This window comes from Bemisia tabaci, chromosome 7 (assembly GCF_918797505.1).
Source record: "Bemisia tabaci chromosome 7, PGI_BMITA_v3".
NCBI lineage: Eukaryota > Metazoa > Arthropoda > Insecta > Hemiptera > Aleyrodidae > Bemisia > Bemisia tabaci.
Genome location: NC_092799.1, coordinates 48,795,522 through 48,815,299, shown reverse-complemented (window position 1 = coordinate 48,815,299; position 19,778 = coordinate 48,795,522). Strand labels below are relative to the sequence as shown.

At 36.4% G+C, this 19,778-nt stretch overlaps 2 protein-coding genes across 2 annotated transcripts; one reads left to right on the top strand and one right to left on the bottom strand.

Annotated features, from left to right (window-relative positions):
* Positions 1-326: 326 nt before the first annotated feature.
* LOC109030098 (mitochondrial import inner membrane translocase subunit TIM44) lies at positions 327-6,928 on the bottom strand. Its single transcript, XM_019040892.2, has 6 exons — positions 6,697-6,928; positions 6,451-6,567; positions 4,786-4,952; positions 3,635-3,768; positions 2,093-2,360; positions 327-1,132 (listed from the first exon to the last, which is right to left on the bottom strand). The coding sequence occupies exons 1-6, from the start codon at positions 6,697-6,699 to the stop codon at positions 493-495; spliced, it is 1,329 nt and encodes a 442-aa protein (XP_018896437.1). The 5' UTR covers positions 6,700-6,928; the 3' UTR covers positions 327-492.
* A 299-nt stretch (positions 6,929-7,227) lies between these two features.
* LOC109030097 (uncharacterized) lies at positions 7,228-19,251 on the top strand. Its single transcript, XM_019040891.2, has 7 exons — positions 7,228-7,453; positions 8,250-8,608; positions 9,565-9,798; positions 10,528-10,743; positions 12,061-12,667; positions 13,364-13,495; positions 14,763-19,251. The coding sequence occupies exons 2-7, from the start codon at positions 8,288-8,290 to the stop codon at positions 14,822-14,824; spliced, it is 1,572 nt and encodes a 523-aa protein (XP_018896436.2). The 5' UTR covers positions 7,228-7,453; positions 8,250-8,287; the 3' UTR covers positions 14,825-19,251.
* Positions 19,252-19,778: the final 527 nt, after the last annotated feature.

Genomic DNA, 19,778 nt, shown 5'->3' with positions numbered 1-19,778 from the left:
AGAGATTCTGAGACAGCACAGCGAAGAAAAGCCCTTTCTACACTCAGTGGGTCGATCCGTCATCGCCTGCACAACAAAACAAATCTTGACTGCGCTGTTTCAGTATTTCATAATAGTTTATTTTTTCTTGTGAAAAGTGTCACATTAATTTGACTGAAATTTTCAGTGATTTTTCTCAACACCTGAGAGAAAAGACAAATATTTACAAACAAATTCATGCGACGGTTCTCCCATGAAAAAATAAAATGTCCACAGAGACAGGAAACTAGGATGAGTGAAATTCTGCCTTTTTGCTCTGAGAAAAAGGTCAGAGAGACAAAGCAAAATTAAGAGAGAATAAAATTTTTTTTTCTTAGAAAAAAATGACTGGATCAGAAACAAACGGCTTAAAATGTACAAACGCATGATGGCTATTTACAAAATTATACAGGGAAAATGTACAATGAAAACAAAATTCAATTAGATTACACTAACAAGAACTCTAATAACAATTTATACAAGCAGTTCAGCACTGTTTGCCGACAAGTCCAAGAGTCGCCACGCGGCTCTCGGGTTCAACTCGCTCCGATCCCGGCACAGCACCCAAACGTAATTGACACGGAGGATTTTCTCTGGATCGCCCTCGATCACTTTGTTGCTCCGATCTCTAAGGCACATTATCTGCTGTGTCTGGAAACTGATCACAAGAACAGGACCCTGTTCCATGACTTTTCCCATCGCGAGGTCGACATTATCGATATCTATGACCTTGGAACAGAAGATATACCCAGCGGTCTTTGCCTGTCTGATGGGTGTAGCGAGGGCATTGAATGGAGCTTCATGGCACCAGTCTTTGAGTATGTCTAAATCCCCTCGAATCATTGACTCCAGGATATTTGGAATAATCTCCTTTTCGCAGAGGAGAAGAAATTCGTTCTTGTCAAAATTAGGGTCTAGTTTGCAGATTTCAGTCAGTGTTTCTGATAGTTCGGTTTTTTGAAAGATACCTCCTACCGCACTTGAGACTTTGTCTGTGAAGAATCGTGAAGCTCGGACCATCGGATTGTCACTCTCATCGTATCGCATTTTCCAGTCAAGGAGTTTGTTGATATATTGATTGTTGTCTTTGAATTGCTGCCAACTTTGCGAAAACCTGAAAAAGATTTCATGGTTGTAGATGATTAAAATCAATTAATACTACAATTTTTTACGAGAGGAGCTGACAGCATCAACAGATACGATGAAGTCATGACAAAAATAACAGCCCAAGCATTCAAATTTTCAACTTGTTTCCCTGATTAAAGAGAGCTCAAGGCAAAAGGAATCTGTATGCTGAAAAACTCAATGCTGTGATTTTGGTGGCATAGAGGAGTGCTTTACAAGAATTTAGGGTACATATGAAATCCCAAAAATGTTAAATCAAACTGGACTTTCAGTGGACTCAGGTTTGCAGTTCAGAAATAGTTCTTAGGAACAGTTATTGTTAATTTTTTACTCTCCTAAATTTAGGGATTGAGATAATTAGATGTTAAAAAAATTCACTATCTGTTGGTAAAAGAGAAAAAAAACTTGCAAAATTGCCACTCATAACTTGATCTTAGAGATACTAAAGGCGATTGATTGCCACTAAAAACTTTAAAATCCAATTTCTCCTCCCAACTTCACAAAAATCAGAGATTAGCAATGGCAGAGTGGCTTGCTCAAACCTACGGAAAAGGATCGATTATCGAATTGTTCACAACGAAAACCTTGGTAATAGATTCTTCGCTATAGCTTTAAATGGATGATACAAAGACAGCATTTTGCAATTTGGAACTTCTACTTCTGACTTGTGTGAGAAACAGCATATATGCCATTGGTTTCCCTATACAGAGAGGAGCTCTTATGATGGAGCCAGACATAGCAGTTCCTTATTGCAAAATGTGGTCCAAATATCTATAACTGATGATTCACAATTCGCCGCTGGAAATCAGCCATTGAGAATGGACATACTGAGCAGTGGAGGGTTGGTGTTAGATCTGTACACCTGTTACATCTGTCTATAGTAGGTTAAGTATTCTCAAATGTCCTAAAATTCCAGCTCATTGAAAAAGGTTAGCATAATGGAAATTACCGTGAGTCTTTGTGCAATTCCACTCCTGTGGCATCTTCGTTTGGTTGGTAAACTTTGGAATCCGCCGCAGCTTCCACACGCTTCCTTAGCTTCTTTGGCGCTGAGTAGACAGTGGCATGGATCGAGGTGTTGTCTAGTTCTTTCTTTACGGCTTCTGCAGTTTGACTTATCGTCTGGAATGCCCCTGTCTTACCGATTTTCGATCCTTTTTCGCTTAAAGACTCGGCTGCTCCTCTCGCTGTTTTCCCCAACTCTTCTTTGATGTGTCCTGGATGGATAGAGAGGAAAATAGCTTGATTTTTCAGCACAAGAAAAATCGAGTAACACTTTTCGTATGGGGGGGGGGGGGGGATTGCTATCACGGAAAAGGAAATTTTGCTTTCAAATTTTTCTTATGCTTATTCCTCTTACCATAACATTTTACACGGTGTCTACTCAAATCTCATTTTAGATTTTCCTGATATCATCCTGATTTTTTCCGATATTTCAAATGAGATCTCCTACATTTTTACTCCAATAAATTGACACGCCTTTGATTAGACAAAGGCGTGTCATTATTTTGATTTGTAACAAACCAAAATATTCAATGCACTGTATCACATGTTGTCTCACTTTTGCATGTGCTAAACTGCGTGTCCTCTTCTGATGCATGACCAATTTTTTTTGAGGACATCAAATTTTCTGATATTTTTTTGTTTTTACTGACGGTAGACATCCTGTTTTGAAGAAAATTCTTCATATAAATAGACCAAAAGGTGCAAAAACTTCTGCAAAGCAAAAAACGGACACTGTCTTCAACTAAAAATTTCATTGTACTTGGAAAATTTCCTCACTTTTGCATAACGGTTGAAGGTACGAATTGAACCATAAAATTGCAAAATTTTATGCAGTGAAATGATTTTCTTTACTTGGGAGAGGTTGCCAAAAAAATTCCCTCGCCTGCTCACAGATTTTCTCTTCTTATTTAAGTTAAGGTGATTCGTCAAGCTCAAGTTACTTGGTCGAACTGGCATGCAATATATCGCATTGATCAGGTCAAAAATCTCTGCAGATTTTGAATTTTTAGCAAAAAAAAGGACAATAGCCCCTGCGCATGAGCGTAAAGAATCATTTTAAACCCAAAAATCAGCAAAATTCGAAATGAAAAGTGTTATGAAAAACACCTCGCATTCGATACAGAAATCGATAGCAGAATCGAATGCGAAGTTTTTTTCCGAACACTATTCTGCTTTCATTTCTCTGAATTTTGCCAATTTCCGGGTTTACAATGATTCTTTAGGCTCATGAGCATTGGCTAATGTCCTTTTTTTTTATAAAAACTCAAAATCTGCCGAGATTTTTGACCTAATCAATGCAATATATCGCATGCCAGTTCAACCACGTAACTTGAGCTTGATGAATCACCTTAAAGCTTCTACGTATGTTCAAGTATTTTTGGCGCACCTGCATACAAATTTCTTAGAATTTTGGTTTCTGCATGGGGCCTTGTGAAGTAAGAGTTGAGCTGTCACCAAATTAAACAAGCACACTTTTGACACTAACCTGCTTTTTTGGCTATGTCAGACTTGCTAGCCTCCTCAAAAACTTCTGAAACTTTGCCTTTAATAGAACCTAGTTTGTCCTTGAAAACTTCCGAGCTACGTGAGGCTTCAGACTCTACACTCTGATATTTTTGCCTGTATGAAAAAAAAATTGATTAAAATTTGCTTGAAAAAGCAATTAGAAAAATCAACCAAAGGGCCCAGGATATGTACATAGCAATGTTGCAAGTGCCACATGAGTGAATGATTTTTACAATATCGTGTGACGGATACTTTCTCGGACCATGGAATGTGGCCAACGCGTAGTTCTAAACAAGAAGAAAAAAGAATAGAACGCTTTCCACGAAAAAATCACATACCCAGACGGGTAAAAGTCAAAACTTTTCATCAATTCGCCATAACTTTTCAATTATTGAGTTAAAATACTCCGGTTATGGGCTGTTGTCCTGAGCATTGAGGGGGCAAATTTTATGGTAAGGCACGACCCCCCAGGGAGGGGGCACACCCCCAAAATATCAACATTTTCAAAGGAGGACCCTCTCACTAGTGACACATCAAGCTATGGTATGTCAAGCTTTTCTTTAGACCATTTCAGTAGGTCAGGATGTGACTTCTTCTCTGAGCAGCTGAATCCTGAACAGGCAGAGTGAAAGGATTCCTGTTACTTGCTCAAAAACAAGACAATTACAGAAACTATATCGATCAAATTTAGTTGACTCTTAATGCAGAAAAATCATCAGACTCTTGATTATTTTTGCAGACACACCATTAGTATTTTTTTTCACTTGCATATAAAATTATGGACCCATGCTTGTGCTGAGTCGTCTAATTTTGTCTCATCGGGCTTGGCCCACTATTGTCACATTCATTCACCAAGACACGGTGTCGACAAAGTGACATGCTGTCTTGTGTCTCCTTTCCCTCCGCTCACCGCAAATTGATGGTGATTCCAAAAGTCTACCGACAATTTTGGAGGATGATTCTTGGCTCCAGCTCAAAGAGGAACCTTATAAACTGTGTCTAGTAAGGAGCAATTGTAATAAGGAACTGTATCAGGAGCTAATACTGCAAAATTCTCATTCCAAGATTACGTGAATATCAAACAGCAAAAGCACTCTTGCTACTCACCCATTTTAATGAAAACTTACTTACCGTGCTTTCTGCAGAGCTTCCGAGTGTTCTAATTTTTCGGCTTCTTCCCTAAATTTCTTCAGACTCTCTTTCATCTCTTTATTCTTGGCAATTTCTTGTTTTACATTTTCTACGAACTGAGTGAAAAAATTTGGTCTCTTAGATGGAGGAGATGCGTAGCTACGACACTGAAACATTAAAGTGCATTTGTCAACATTCATACTTCTGTACCAAACTTCTCTGATGAAACTGTGTAAAAATGCAGTTGGCTTCACTTGCCTCATGCTTTGTGAAGTGTCAGGGGACATTCACTCAATCTCTCATGAACTGCGAGTGGAAACCAGCTTTATGGACTTTTTCCTGTAACTGACTTCCACACTAACATGATGTGGAAAAACGCCATATAAGCCACCAGGCATTGCTAAATTTATTTTTTTAAAGGGCGAATTTTCAAGGAGACTTGTGGACAATTTTCTTCCAATTTTACAGAAAATTTCTTTGCAATTCGATCTAGAGTAGGTGAAAATTTCAAGGAAAAATATTCCTAGCTATCCGTAGAAATTATTGTTTAAGTAGGAGAAAGAACCCTGCGCCATCCTTAAGGGAAATCCCCCCCCCCCCCCCCCAGTAAAACCTGATGAAACTTTGATATGTTGCTCAGCTAGTCATTCTGATCAAAAGCTCTCACGGGCTCAAAGAGATCCCATGTGATGTTTCGAGATATTCTTCGTTATATATGCGAGGACGCCAGCCAGACCTCCGTTCACACATATACATATAAAACAGCGAATATCTCGAAAATGCACATGGAATCTTTTTGGACCCGTGAGAGCTTTCGATTAGAATGACTAGCTGAGCAACATATCAAAGTTTCATCAGGTTTTACTGGGGGGGATTTCCCATAAGGATGGTGCAGGGTTCTTTGGCGACTCCTGAATGCTCATATGGCGTCTATCCTAAGTACAGCAGCAATGCAGCGTACATAAATGAATAGTTGGGCAATTTAATTAATGAGTCCATACATTTGATTAGTAGCCAGAAGGTAAATCGATTGAGAAACAGCAAAAATATGAACCTCGATTAAGGCGTTTCAAAATCTCTGTTTCATTTTTGAAAAGAAACCAAACCTGCATCGAAGCTTGAAATTTTCACAGTGCATTATATGCAGAGGACAGAAAAATCAAGGACATTTTCAAAAAGATATGTTGAGTAGTTTCTGTAAATGAAGTATTCACTGCTCAACCCTGCTTTTGTCATGACGGCACATTGAGAATCCAATTTTCATACCTTATTCAACGCATTAGGTTGTAAAGAATAGATCAAGGTACCTAATTTCTTGGTTCTTTTTGCCAGGTCCTTTCCCTGATTATTTCTCTCAACTGACAGAATAATGAGAAAAAATTTCAAGCAACAAGGTAGATATATTTTCTTGATAAAAATAACAGGAGTAGAAATTAAAACTCCAAAATTGAGAAACACCTCATCCGAGTTTAGCTGATGCTAGATTTATCTTCGGCTGATAAAAAAATTCAGTGGTGTCATCGTATAAGCAACAGCACACCTTCGTCAAGAAGTGAGCCTTGAATTGCTCTTCTTCGAGACGGCAAAGTGCTCTTCAGCGCAGAACTTGGTAATTAATAAGCCCATTGAAGAACAGCGAATGAGAAAAAAAATCTATATACGTACCAGCCGTAGGTAGCTAGGACCTGGTGAAGAGATAACATTCGGTTGTGTTGAACGAGTGATGAGGGGTATTGAGATCCTCACTAGAGATAGACCACATTCTACCTTCCTGATTTGATACTGTAACCAGAGAAAAAAAAGTGGTCAGTACCAGACAAAAAGGGATAAATTTTTCGATTTATAGAGAAATACCATGGAGGTGTTGTAACAGTACCCTTCAAACAGGAGTTGTGATAAGAGATAACTTACCATTTTTAACGGACTGGAATGGTGCTGCTTGGCGTAGAGTCAATCAAGTATTTGGTCACAGATTATTAATCTAATCGTGCAATCATTTTTGACGGTTAATTGTAATTACAAGTGCGCGCCGACACATGACTTCTGTAAGATGTAAGTCAATGAACGGGCATAATGGAAAATTATGGGAAGTCGTGCAATGAGAGGTTAGGTTACTCGCGTGACCCACACGACCAGATGGAAAGGGGGGGGGATGGGGGTACCTTTTGGGTCTAAATCATTGTCTAAATAGTTAACGTCTAAAAACCAATTACGTCTAATAATAAGCGTTGGAGCTAATATTTCTTTTCTCGAGGTAACGACATTTTTTGGTCTGAAAAGATAACATGAAAGAAAATCAACCCGCCAATCTGTTAGAATTTTTAACGTCCAATTAGTTTTATGTAAGTATCGTTTACATCTATCAAGGTCTCAACAATTAGACGCTAACACTTTGGACGTAAACCTAGTTAGACTTGTAAAGGTTAGACCGTCAATTTAGACCCAAGAAGTACCCTGCGACAGAAAGTCGCGAACTTTACGACTACGACTTTTCGGTAAACTTTGACTTCCGCAAGGGAAAAAGATTTCCTAAGTTTTAAAAATGTGATTCCAACTATTTCGAACCTTGCTAGTGCTACAAAGATTTCCGAGGACAGTGTTTGTTTGTGTCGTTAAAATGTTTTATGCTTTTTGAAACATTTTCGCTGTCAAGATCTGTCGTTCCATCGTGCGTAAAATGTTTTTTTCTCTTTTACTCATTTTGACTATTTTTGTCGTATGTAGTTAATAATTTTTTCAGTAACACGTTGCGAATGAACTTATATCTTTGTCCAACGTTTGAAGCTTTCGAGAATCTTGTCAAATGCGAGAGTTTTGAAATCTCTGCGAGACGGTTTCTTCAATCAATTCATTGTACCCTGAAGTATGATGTTTCTTGTATCTTTGTCAAAATCGAAAGAAAAGGGAATGAATTTATAGAACTTTTGACATACCCAGTGTTTTCTAGTCAAGAAGGCAGGAACTGAGGAATCAATGATTATAAGCATTGAGAGTGTAAACATACCCTTTTAGGTTATTGCTGGACTCTTGAGCGAAGTTTCCTTCCTTTGTTTCCGCTTGGTTTTGTTGACATCTAGTCAACATTGGTCTTATTTTAGTATTCATAAAATGTTTGAGTAGTTATGTCCCCTTGTCATGTTACTTTCACCTTATGGGAGGAATGTGCATACCTCAGCGGTCGACTCTGGAAGTATGCCAGCTTACTTGCAGCAACCAATTTTTGTTGGGAATAACAGTTATGAATTTTAACTCAGTACTTAAGGACTAAAGTACTTACTTGGCATATAATGAGTGGTGTACTACTGTTTATCAAATGAAATTATTGTAAAAGTACTTTTCTGCAGTCACAAGACTTGCAAGTTCATTTGCCAAGCCGCCCACAAATAGAAATTTTTGCCCAATTATTCATCTCCACTTGAGGACTTGCATGGCTTTGATTATAATTTTTTCCATAATTTTTGCAGGTGGTCTCTTCAAGCTGCTGTGAATAGTCCTCTTGAAAATGTGGAAAATATCTCGCGGCTTCAAAGAATTTTCAGATCGCATTGACCGTTTAATAGCCCTTCAGTCAGAATGCCTTCACTTCAATAAGTCGAAAAAACAATGCAAGGCAGTCACCGGGCAAATCCAAGATTTTGATCCTGACAAACTCAAGAAACAACACAAGTGTTGTCTGGCAAAGTACTTTGAGTCTCATGTCCCAAAACAGTTTTGTTCTACCCTCAGCAGTCATTTCCGTAAAAATCGGCAAGAAAAGGCTGACAATTCATGGGAGGACCTACACCTAAAGCATCCACATGCATGGCTGGGTGCAGTCGGATGGGTAAGTAACTGATTATGTAAAACATTGGTTATTTTATTTTGAAATAGGAACCCTGAAGGATACTGATGAAGATGAAGAAAGTACCCAGTGTACCCATCTTCTCATTGAAATTCTCATATAATAGCTTTTCTGGACGTATGTCCATCTTTATAATGTTCAATTTATTATTGTAGAGACTAACATTTTTCCATTCAAAAGAAAAGCAGTGTAGCAAAGTTAAAACAATTAAAATTGTAAGGTAGGTACCATTGAGAAAGTGCAACACTTATTTTGCGAGGAACTAGTTTCCATGTACACAAAGCCACTGCTCCATATCATATATTATCTTTTTTTTTCTTAAATAAAAAAGTATTCAACTTGAAGAACATCTTGGAATACCCTATCTTGGTACTTACTATAAGTGATTTAATTTTAGCTAACTTTCAACATTTTGTGACCTTCAATTCTTTATTTCACTGAGCACGATGATTAAACTCTAAAGTTTAAATTGTCAACTGCTAATTTTGAGGAAATCAGGATTTAGAAGGTAAGAAAAAGATTGAGAAAATCTTATGAAAGTTAATAATGGAGAATTTGCAGGTCTTAAAATCTTAAATTTTGTAAATTTCATCTTTAAAATGGTACTACTAGAAAAACTGAGCATGAAAATATCCATGGTTTCTAAATTGGACAATTATTAGAGGAAATATCACAAAATAACCTATTCTACTAAAATACACGTGTTTAAATGGGAAATGCTGCCAGATGACGTCACAAGGCAGCACATTTTCTCACATTCAAATCTACTTTTCTCCAATTTTCCATGTCAGAAAAGAATTATGAAAAATACTGCTAAGTCAGCTCATTAGGCACTCTCAGCTGAAGCAATAAAATTTTTGTGTGCAAACTCTCCATTACGGAGCATAAGTAGCGATAGGTCTCGATAAACTTTAATTTATTTGGTTGGAATTTTCTAGAGTGGTGCGCTAGTGTTGGGTTGGTATGCCTGGCAGCCTTTCTTAAGATGGGGCTGTCATTACGACTCTGAAACGCAACGCCAGCAGCATGAGGATAGATACGTTACCTTGTTCAAGCTCATCCGCAATGTCGCATTTGCTCAACCCATTTCTGTCCGGAGTATCCTTCCTGCTCTACCTCAGACTGATTCGTCAGTCAATCTAGTTGAATATGGTCCCATATCAGCCGAACAGGTATGCAATCTTTCACAAAGCTGGATCTACTGTAGTCAAGGGCTCATGAAAATTTCTGATAATGTCATTTGGATAAAATCCACCTAGTTGTATCAAATTTGAAGCAAAAAAAACTGGTTTGAGGTTTTATCCCTTCATAGGGCTCAATGTTAAAAACACATTCTGCATAACGTTCTCACGTTGAAATTATTGTTTCTTGACTTTGAATTTTTGACGGGAGACAAGGCATAACTAGTTAAATTTGTAACCACTCCCAACTCATTTTCTCCAAAATGCTACTTGCCTCATTTCTGTTAAACCCTATTCATTCTGTGATTTCCTTTCCATGATCAGAAACTCACTTTTCTTTGTTGTTAACGATTGTACTAAGAACCTTTCTCTATTTTTATGGAGTAATATAACTTGCTTTTAGAGCTTTTGCTCAACGTCTTTCTTTCTAGCATAGACAGACTTTAATTTAAAGTATAAAAACAATCCATTTCAATTTTCAGAACAAATGGAAAATATATTTTAATCCAAGATATAAAATCAATTTGGCGTTTTAATGAGAAATTCAAGAAAATTTAGATAAGGAGGGATTTGGTTTCATCTCGGTTCTCATTGCCAAGTGTCCTCACTTAACTAAGATAGCAGTTGATAATGAGGGATGTTTTTCTAATTTCAATTCGCTCCTTAGACTTCAAAGTGATTCTAGACTCATTGTCTAAACTCAACGTTTTAATATTACAGGCCTTGGAAGATGCAGCGGAGGCACTGGTGAAAGTACGCGCAGATATCATGGCCGAAGTCGAACACCAGCACGGGATGGAGTGCATAGAACAAAAACACTATCGTCGAGCTGTCAAACACTTCCAAGAGGCCTCAAAATTTAACTATGCTCCTGCTGCCTACAATTTAGCATTATGCTACGAGCGTGGCTTAGGCACAAGTCAAGACTTCAAAATGGTAAAATATTTCTTGCATAAATTTAAGTTGTATAGAAAAATTTGATAATAAGTTGGAGGAGAACCGAAAGTGAAATTTGGAAGTCAGTAGATCCAAAATGAATAAAAAGAAAAAGAAAACTGTTTATAGGTGGTAGGTGGTGAGCAGTGAATCGTTGAGTTGGAGGATTGGTAGCAGATGTTTTGTCACAAAATAATGAGCTATTTCATTGTACCCATCAAAAGTGTCCCTTTCAAAATTTGTCTAAATAAGGAGAAAAAATTATTTTATTTCTTTGTTTGAGGAAGCAGTTTGATAAAATAGTTACCGAATAAGAAGCTGTAAAGAAAAAAAAATTGAAAGTAGCCTTCCCAACATTTAACCCTGATTTTTTTTTTTTTTTGACATTTGATGGAAAGTGAAAAACTACATACCGTGCGTAGAAATCAGTTAATAATTCAGCAAACAGATTATGTATAGGTATCCTTCTCCATATAAGATATCAATCATGCTGGTGAAAGTTTAAAATAATTATTTGGATTTTGGTGTTTTAAATTTTAGAAGTTTGCCTCATTCTCTCATAGGGAAAACAAACCTATGTCAGTGTCTGAAAACTTTTACACAAAAGAAAATCTGTAGAAATTTCAAAAGGGAAATATGTGAAGTATGTACTTTGTTCTTGAAAAATTAAATAACTATCAGGTATGCGCGTAGGAGAATCTGCAATGTTGAAATCTGAGATCCATGTGTTTTCGTTCTTTTACCGATGATAAGTTTTGTCAGAAGCTCTGGAAGGATGGCTATCAGTGGCGGTTGGGTGTCGTAGAGCGCCCAGAAGCGTTATAAGAGCGACTTGTTAGTTAGTTAGTAAGTTTTGTCAGAAAATGTTAATATAGTATTTAAACATTCACATACTCTCTGAATTTGTTATACAAATTTTAACTAAAACAGGGTTTCTGGTGGTCCAAAATCCTGGAAAGTCAGGGACTTAGTGGCAACCTGTAAAAGTGAGGGAAAGGTAGAAAATTCGTCAAATGAGTCAGGGAATTTTGCGAGCAGCATATAGCAGAAGTAAGTGTGATTACATAGAGAAAAATCTAAGTGGAAGTTTTATTTTATTTTCAGGAAAAGTCAGTAAATCTAAAATTTTTGTGTCAAAGAAAAGAAAAAACTTTAGAGAATGTCAAGGAGTTGGAAAAGGAAGAAATTAAGGGAAACATTGCAAAAATAACATTGAGCATCTGTCACTTTTCCTTTGAAAAAAAACATTACTCTTTGTAATAATCACTCTCCAACTGTGTTCAAATCAAATTTTAAGAATGCTGATTTTATTTTCAGGCTGCTCACTGGTACCAACAAGCTTCCGACTGGGGTCACGCTGGAGCTATGTACAACCTTGGAGTCTTCCATGCCCACGGCTGGGGCGGAGTCAAAGCTGACCCGGAAGTCGCTCGCCGATTCCTAGCATCTGCAGCAGCTCTTGGCCAGCCAGACGCCATATCGGCACTGAAATTAGAATCAGAGGAGTGTCCTATCAACCTGAAATTGTCGCCCAACCCAAGTCCCTCAACCGAAAAAATTCGCAAGATCAGCAATACAATTCAATCATTTGCGTTTTCTCCACATGTCTCCAAGTCAAGCAGCCTCCACGAAGCAGCCAAAAAGCTCAGCTTCTCCTCAACAAGTGAGTTTGGATCGGACGCTAGCCATAGCTCCAACGGAAAGGACTCAGGAAGTGGAAGCATCCCGGTTACTCCGCTTTGGACAGACTCAGGTTGCTCAAGTGCAGAGCAGGAACCATCAGTGACGGAATACTATGCTGGGATGTGCTATGAGAATGGCTGGGGTGTTGATGAGAATCTTCCAATGGCTGCTGAGTTTTACTCAAAGGCAGCACTCAGCGGTAATGCAGAGGCTCTGTACAATTTGGCTGTGTACTATGAAGGTTAGTACCAAAGCAGGGTATAACTAGATGACATTTTTTTGAGGGGGGCTAGTGGAAGTCTCATCCGTCATCCCTATATTATTTTTGATGGCAGTTAGTCGATTGAAATTTTTGTCCTTTTGCTGATTTGGACTTGAATGAATCATTCAAGAATTTTATCTAGGTCTTTTTGGAAACTTGATTTTATACTGAATGTCTCAACCGTACAGAGACAAATCATTATATAACTGTTCTTGGACTTCAGGGGTATATAGTAAAAAATATTACTCTATTGCAATTTCTAAGACCTCCAGTTCCATAAGTTATGAACAAGTTTAAGTTTCTCACTATCATTAATTGTTATAATTTACGTGATTCACAAAATCTCTTAAAAAAAAGAAAGGGTTTTCAGAGGAGCTCTTTGCAGACAGGTTTAAACCAAGTCCGCAAAGAGTGAGGATTAGAAAAGTAAGAGGGCATTTAAAGAAAATATTATACAAAAGGGATCTATGAAGAGAGAGGGAGAATAAGAAAGAGAAAAAAATAATACAATTTGTTAAATTAAGGCTCCAGTAAATATCCTAAGATGGGTTGGTATGAGGAGATTTTGCAGCAATTTATATTGATACTTGCTGTTCCCTGTAGACTCAAGAAGACTCTGGTAATGCTACTGCTCATTAATCATTATCAATTTTATTAACTTTAATTTACTCTTAGGTTCTACAGGAGACTCTCAAGATCTACAGCTCACGATGCAATTGTACCGAATGGCAGCCGATCACGGAAGCGTTGCTGCTGGTGAACGTTTAAAGACTTTGGAGACCTACGAATCTCTAGGAATTTTGAATGGTAAGTTTTTGCTTTACTGTACTCTCTACTTGCAACTTTTTTTTGAGACTCTACTGTCATCTCTGCCTCTCAGTTTCTTTGTAAAATGTTGTGGATTGAAGCATTGTTTAGGAAAGGGAGTTTTGCAAAAACCAAATTCCAGGAAATTTCTAGTCCTATGATTGAAATGTTCGCTGTTCGTAAACTTTCAAGATTTTTCAGAAGTGTTAAATACTGTTATAGAGGGAAGTTTTGTATGCTCTGGTTGAATTTTCTCAGTGAAATTAATGTTGCATTGAAATTTGCAATGAATGAAAATTTTTCAGTACCCCTCCATTTAAAAAAATGCTTCAATTTTATCTTTAATGAGCTTGGAGGCAAACTTTTAGCTTTTCATTTGTAGCTGCTTGAATTTAATGCGTTTTGACTCAATTGATTACCATTGTTTCTAAGCATGACCGTCAATATGAAAATGATCCCTTGTGCAGAAAAATTCAAAATGGAGTTATCGGTTTTGTGACACAAATAAGTGTTTCGCAAATATTTTGGCATTATAAAAAAAAAGGACCTACAAAATTGGGATTAAACTGGAGATAAGAGGGTTTGATGTTTGCGGTTCCAAAAACGCAGTTTTGAGAAAAAGTTTGGAAAGTCTTAAGAGATTAGATAATTGAGGCTAAAAATTTTTGTATTTAAATGCAACCTCTGCCCCTCCCTGTAGCGCTCTTTAGCTGCAAAAATGGCTGTAGTGTTTTAAACTCACTCTGGGTAAACTGGAAAGAGTTGGCCATCAAAAACTCAAGCTCTAAATTTTTAGGCTAACTTAATGTCAATGATCATTTTCTTAAGCGGAGCCAAAATTCCGTATTAATGGCGGCGAGATCATAATCAGGTTGGTAAACATTTGAGGTTAGACTTTCAAAATTGATACTGGTTGGATGCCATCATCTTCATCAGGTCATTTCGGAACCCTACTTTTTTTAGGATTACATTTTTGCTCCAACGTTTGCATGAGTTCCACCTTCTATCCGTATGGTGAGTCCCGATGTTGTTCTGAAAATTATGATCACGTCAAAACAAAATACGAAACTGCATGATCCAACCATTTTGTTTCGACCGATCATCAACGAAAATACGCTCCTTAAAAAATTTACCTTTCTGTGCATTCAGCCTTTTTTTTAAACTCAGTAGCTCAATTCAGCTTCATGGCTAGCTGGGTTTTTGAAAATGCAGTTGGTCACTGGTGTGCCTATTTTAATTAATCCTTTCCTTATTTTTTGTCCAATAGAAGTCATGAAGGACAGCAGTCAGCAATCAAAACTTACAAAGAAGCCACTCATTCCTTTCTGAACAGGATATTGTGCAAACAACAGATTTCAACTTTATTAATTTGCTTCCAAGAAGATGCTAACTAAACAGAACATCAATTTTTTTCAGGTTATATCTCCCTCACTGAGTGTAACTCATTGTTACCTTTTTGTACCAGTGGAATAATGTTAAGTGTTTTGTTTTTTTCATAAGTTTTGTTGTTTTCTTTTTTTTTTTACAATCGAGTACTTTATAGTTTAAGCCTTAATTTCGGACAATTACTTTTTGTTTGGATTTCTTCTCTTGATCTGTTAAAATCAGGCTCATATGTCTGAACGGTTTCCATCAGCATTTTGGTCATGGTTCCAGATAGATATTCTAATTCCGTCTTGAGAATCATCAAGAAAAAGAAGATTTTTGCATTACAGTAATATCTTTTGTATTGCAGACCTCAGCAAAACTGCACATGTAGAGCAAAAGAGTTTAATTTGTGAAAAATCTCATTCACGATTGAAAAAAGACTGAACTATTTTTTTACTTTAACTAGGAGGAAGTCTTTTAATTGAACAAAACAATCGTCTTTGCTGAAGTAAAAAGAATTAATAAATAGATTTTTTTGTTTAACTCTCCAAAAATTCTTTTTCTAGGAAGCTCAACTGTTAGGATAAACTCATAGGTCATTAAGATGTTGACATATTGTCATAGCGTTTCATTCAATCAACTTGTATTTGTCAAAGATTGAGATTTAAGCCACCAAGAAAGTTTTTTTGGTTTTTGTAAATGAACAAAAACAGATGAGATTTATTTCAAACTCGTACCATCTATCTCGATCTATGAAAAGATTGGAAATAAAATAAAAATGCAAGAAAATCTGTCTATGAGGACAAGTTATAATATTTCAATCTGTAGTTGGTTTGGATCAGCGAATACACGCATTTGATTCTGCGAAATCATAAATTTATCTGACCAGTCAGAAAATTGTATCCAAATTGTGCGTCCTAAGTCTATCTTTTTCTGGATCAGCTTGTGTTGTCAAGGAGACTAAATACTGCCCACAAACTTCTCTGTTTTGTCATTGATCCTATCGAATGATTAATCAATGATTTGAACAAGTGTCATATTTTTTGCTGGCTTCTGGTTTTTCCTTATTTGACACGCTTTTATGTGAAATTGATGTTACATGAATGGAGTTGGATTGCTTGTCGCCTGCCATGAGCAGGTTTATCATTGATCTCAAATTATGAATCACGTATAATTCAAGGAATGCCAACGGGTTGGTGATTCAGGGACTTGGATTGTTAGGGTCCCATCTTGCAATTGTATTTATTGATTAACTTTGCTTTAAAAGCTATAAATTAATTTTCTATAATAGACCACTAGACACGGTGATAAGTAAATTTCTGTAACACATTTTTCTCCTACGACCCTAAAAAATTTACTAGAATGAAAAAATTATCATATTCGAATGATCTCTGAAATATGCCCAGTTGAATGCCCAGTTTGACCCGAGCACACTTAGGTTCTTTAGTCTAAAGTTTAAATTGACAGGCATTAGAAATGCAAATTCCACCCTTAATAGTTGAATGTGGAAAAATCCTCATTACATTCAACATGCAGTAATACCCTGTTTATGCAGCATAGTTAAAATTGAGTTTTGGTCCAACTTATGTTTGACATTATGACTAAAACTGGTTTTTGAGACAAAAATTAAGTATGCATGTGTTTTTTTCCCCCAATTAAATGACTATAATTTACAATTATGATAGAGCATTAGCCAAGTTTGCTCTCTAGGTACAACTAGAGCCCAAAATGGCATTTTCCAGTTTTTTTTGTTGGTTTTGATCATGGAACGCCACCTTTGCCACAAATCCTCAAATAATTGGGGTATTACTGTACCTCAGAACTCACATTTGAACCCTGTCTAGCGGTCCATTGATCCGAAGGCATGGGAGGGATTTCCAGATCATCAGTACTTACTTTTCTCTATTTATTTGATTCTGCTTAAATTATACTTCTTGTCCATGCAACCAAGGCATCTGTTGGTTACTATTTATGCCAATTCAGTGTGGTAATTTCGTCATGTTTTGTAAGCAGCAAAATTAATCAATTAATCCAGTTTAGCTGGGATCAGAAACTGAAAGGTTCTAGTCAAAAGTCTCTTTTATCCAAAACGCCCGGGGAACTGACGAAAGAGTTTGTCTTGATTTTGTTAGGTAGTTGTAACAACAGATACTTTTTGAGTGTAGTGATCTTGTGTTTTTCAAAACTTAAGCAAAAGCTTGAAAGTGTGAAAAATTGTTATTCTCAGCAGTTTAGCCCGCAAAATTCTACATTAATATGAGGTTGAAAAAGTCAGGTTTTGTTTTGCCCATTCGGGTCTTTTCATTTGATATGTTAGGTATTTTGTTACTTAGGTTGTTAAAATTAAGTGCCATTTTGTCCCCTACCATTGTTTAAACATCTCTTGTATCTGAAACTGAAGTTTGCATAAATTTCCTTTACTTTACTTACCAGTCTATAGTTTTGATTACCACTATTGATGGAAATCAAATCAACGATGAAACTCCTAAGCCATGTCTCTTGCTTTGCCATGTTTCAGACTTCCTGTCATACTTCTTTCTTTCAATGTAAAACTTGTGAACGTCAACTTCTTTAATCTTCAGTGATTTTTCGTCTCCGTGTGAAGTACATTCTGTAAAAGTCTCAAGTAATCATGTGGATTTGTTCTTGCTTAAAAAAAGAAAAAGGGAGCAGGGATTTTGGAACATCGCAAACAAGATACATACGTTGTTTGGGAGTCAAAATTTAAAAGGATCTGTGGAAAGTCCTCTAACTTTGGGGAAAAAATTTTCTGTAACGCATTGCTATCTCTTAAATTTTTTCTACAACCTAAGGATTTTTGTCTTTTATCTTCAGGACTGATGTCTTTTTTAATGTTTAAGATTTTAGGGTCAAACTTGCTCCAGAATCTCCAGATTTTTTTCCTCCATGCACTTGTAACAAATTAAGAAAAATTTTCATCCCTGTTACAAGTTGTTTAATTTAATATGGATATCAGTTGCATGAAGAGGAAACAAATTATTTTGTTCATTCTCCTTCCTGAATATGTGACCGCAAATATGTTTACACCTGAACGTCTCTTGGAGTTCCTCTGAGATTGGATAGTTGGATACGTTGCGCAATAGGTAAAATTAAGACTTTGTCAACTTATATGTTGATTTCAAGATCATGATTCGGTTTTTCTATCCATTTTAAGTTCCTAATTATTTTATTCAGAATAAGCTCTTGAATGTACTTACCCAGCAGTTTGATTATGTGACTGGTTTTACAGTGCTGTCGAGTTGAATGAGCTGTAGTTTCTGTTTCCTGGCAACGGTAGGAGTACCCGACTGAAGCAAGGTATTTCAGTTGAAATTTTCAGGCTGATTTCCCTTTTATTATGTTTTTTTTCCATTTAAAAAAAAGACAAATCTTTTTGATTTTAACATCTTGAGGCTCTGTATCTCCCAACAGTTTTCAAAACCAAAATTTTGTCGATGTAATTCATTCATCTATTCATAGTCCAAGAGCTTGATGTCATTCAGTGACAAATTTGTGGCACAAGTTTTGACCACTTAAAAAGATAGTCTCACATGTACTGACATGGAAACTGGTCGTCTGCCATGTTGTAGCGTGTACAACGGTACAAGCAGACAACCATTTTCCGCGTCAGTGCAGATTTAAGTGGTCAAAACTTGTGTCATGATTGTATCACCAAATATCGTCTGGCTCTCGGACTATCAATATTTTTCTCATTTCATTTTAAAATTATTTTGACTCATTTTCACTCCCCTTTTATGGTTAAAAATACATATTTTTAAATGTGTATACTTCAAGGGATAACTTAAGGTGATTACTAAAATTTTTATTAGATGTATTGTATTGAGGATCATTGTTGCATAGAATGCTGGAACTTTACATTTCCTGAAATTACTATTTTGTTTACAAATGTTTTATTTGGCTCATAACAAAATGAAAAAATAATGAATCTTTTCGGAACAGTTCAAAATAGATCGTTTCTGTTATTCAACAGGCCATTGAAACTTATCTGTTGTCACTCTGATGAACTGTCACGGAAAGGTTTTTATTTTACATTTTTACCTCATTGTTCCCTTTTTTAAACTTTAAAAGTTTGCAATATTTGAAAAAAAAATTAACAAACTTGTTTGTAATTGGACGTATTTCTGTCAAACGGAACTATGAGAATTGTGACATGAGCCCTGTTATGCATATATTCTTATGGGTCTCAGGGCTCATGTGTTAACACACATAGTTCCGTTTGGCAGAAATACGTCCAATTGATTGTTGACCTTCATGATCAAATTAAAACTGTACTGAGTTTAGGTTCTTCTATTTATGTTTATTTTTTATTCCCTTGTAAATATTCATCGATGAGGAATATTAAAAAATAAATTTAGTTTTCTAGTTAATGCAGATTTTCATTTCTATTATTGTAGGTCCCTACCTCCTCTGTACCCCTGAGACTTTTTTTCAATGATATATTACTTCATTTCAAAAATATTTACATTTTTAAAACGTGGCAAATATTTGTAAAACCTTTTCCAAGCAATGACATTGCGTACTTGTGTCGGAAGATCTCTACAATAATGAATAAAAGAGGGGAAAAAACCAAGAAGACACGCCATCTTTGGTTTTAACCCATTTGCACATCGATCCGTTAGAGTCAAATGCGTCCAATTTTGAGCCTCTGGTAGCGCATACACCACACTGCAGCACAGTAAAAGCACCAAATATAAAATCGCTTTGGAAATTATCAAATTTGACACGGACCTACCTGAATATTTACAAAGCGCACATTATATTTTCCTTTCATGCATATTTTCTTCTTCATTAATTTAAATGAGAGTAATCCATGCAGCGTGTGCAAACATTTCAAAATCGTGAGTTGAAAAACGCTGACTCCGAGAGTTTAAATATTGGTAGTCCAGGCGCCTGG

Excerpts from the sequence above, each read along its gene's own strand:
- LOC109030097 (XM_019040891.2), top strand. The coding sequence starts at position 8,288 with ATGTGGAAAATATCTCGCGGCTTCAAAGAATTTTCAGATCGCATTGAC. Across the intron at positions 10,744-12,060 it reads CAAGTCAAGACTTCAAAATG|GCTGCTCACTGGTACCAACA; the intron begins GTAAAATATTTC and ends TTTTATTTTCAG. Across the intron at positions 13,496-14,762 it reads ATCTCTAGGAATTTTGAATG|AAGTCATGAAGGACAGCAGT; the intron begins GTAAGTTTTTGC and ends TTTGTCCAATAG.
- LOC109030098 (XM_019040892.2), bottom strand. Across the intron at positions 4,953-6,450 it reads GTCCTAGCTACCTACGGCTG|TGTCGTAGCTACGCATCTCC; the intron begins GTACGTATATAG and ends TTAATGTTTCAG. Across the intron at positions 1,133-2,092 it reads GAATTGCACAAAGACTCACG|GTTTTCGCAAAGTTGGCAGC; the intron begins GTAATTTCCATT and ends AATCTTTTTCAG.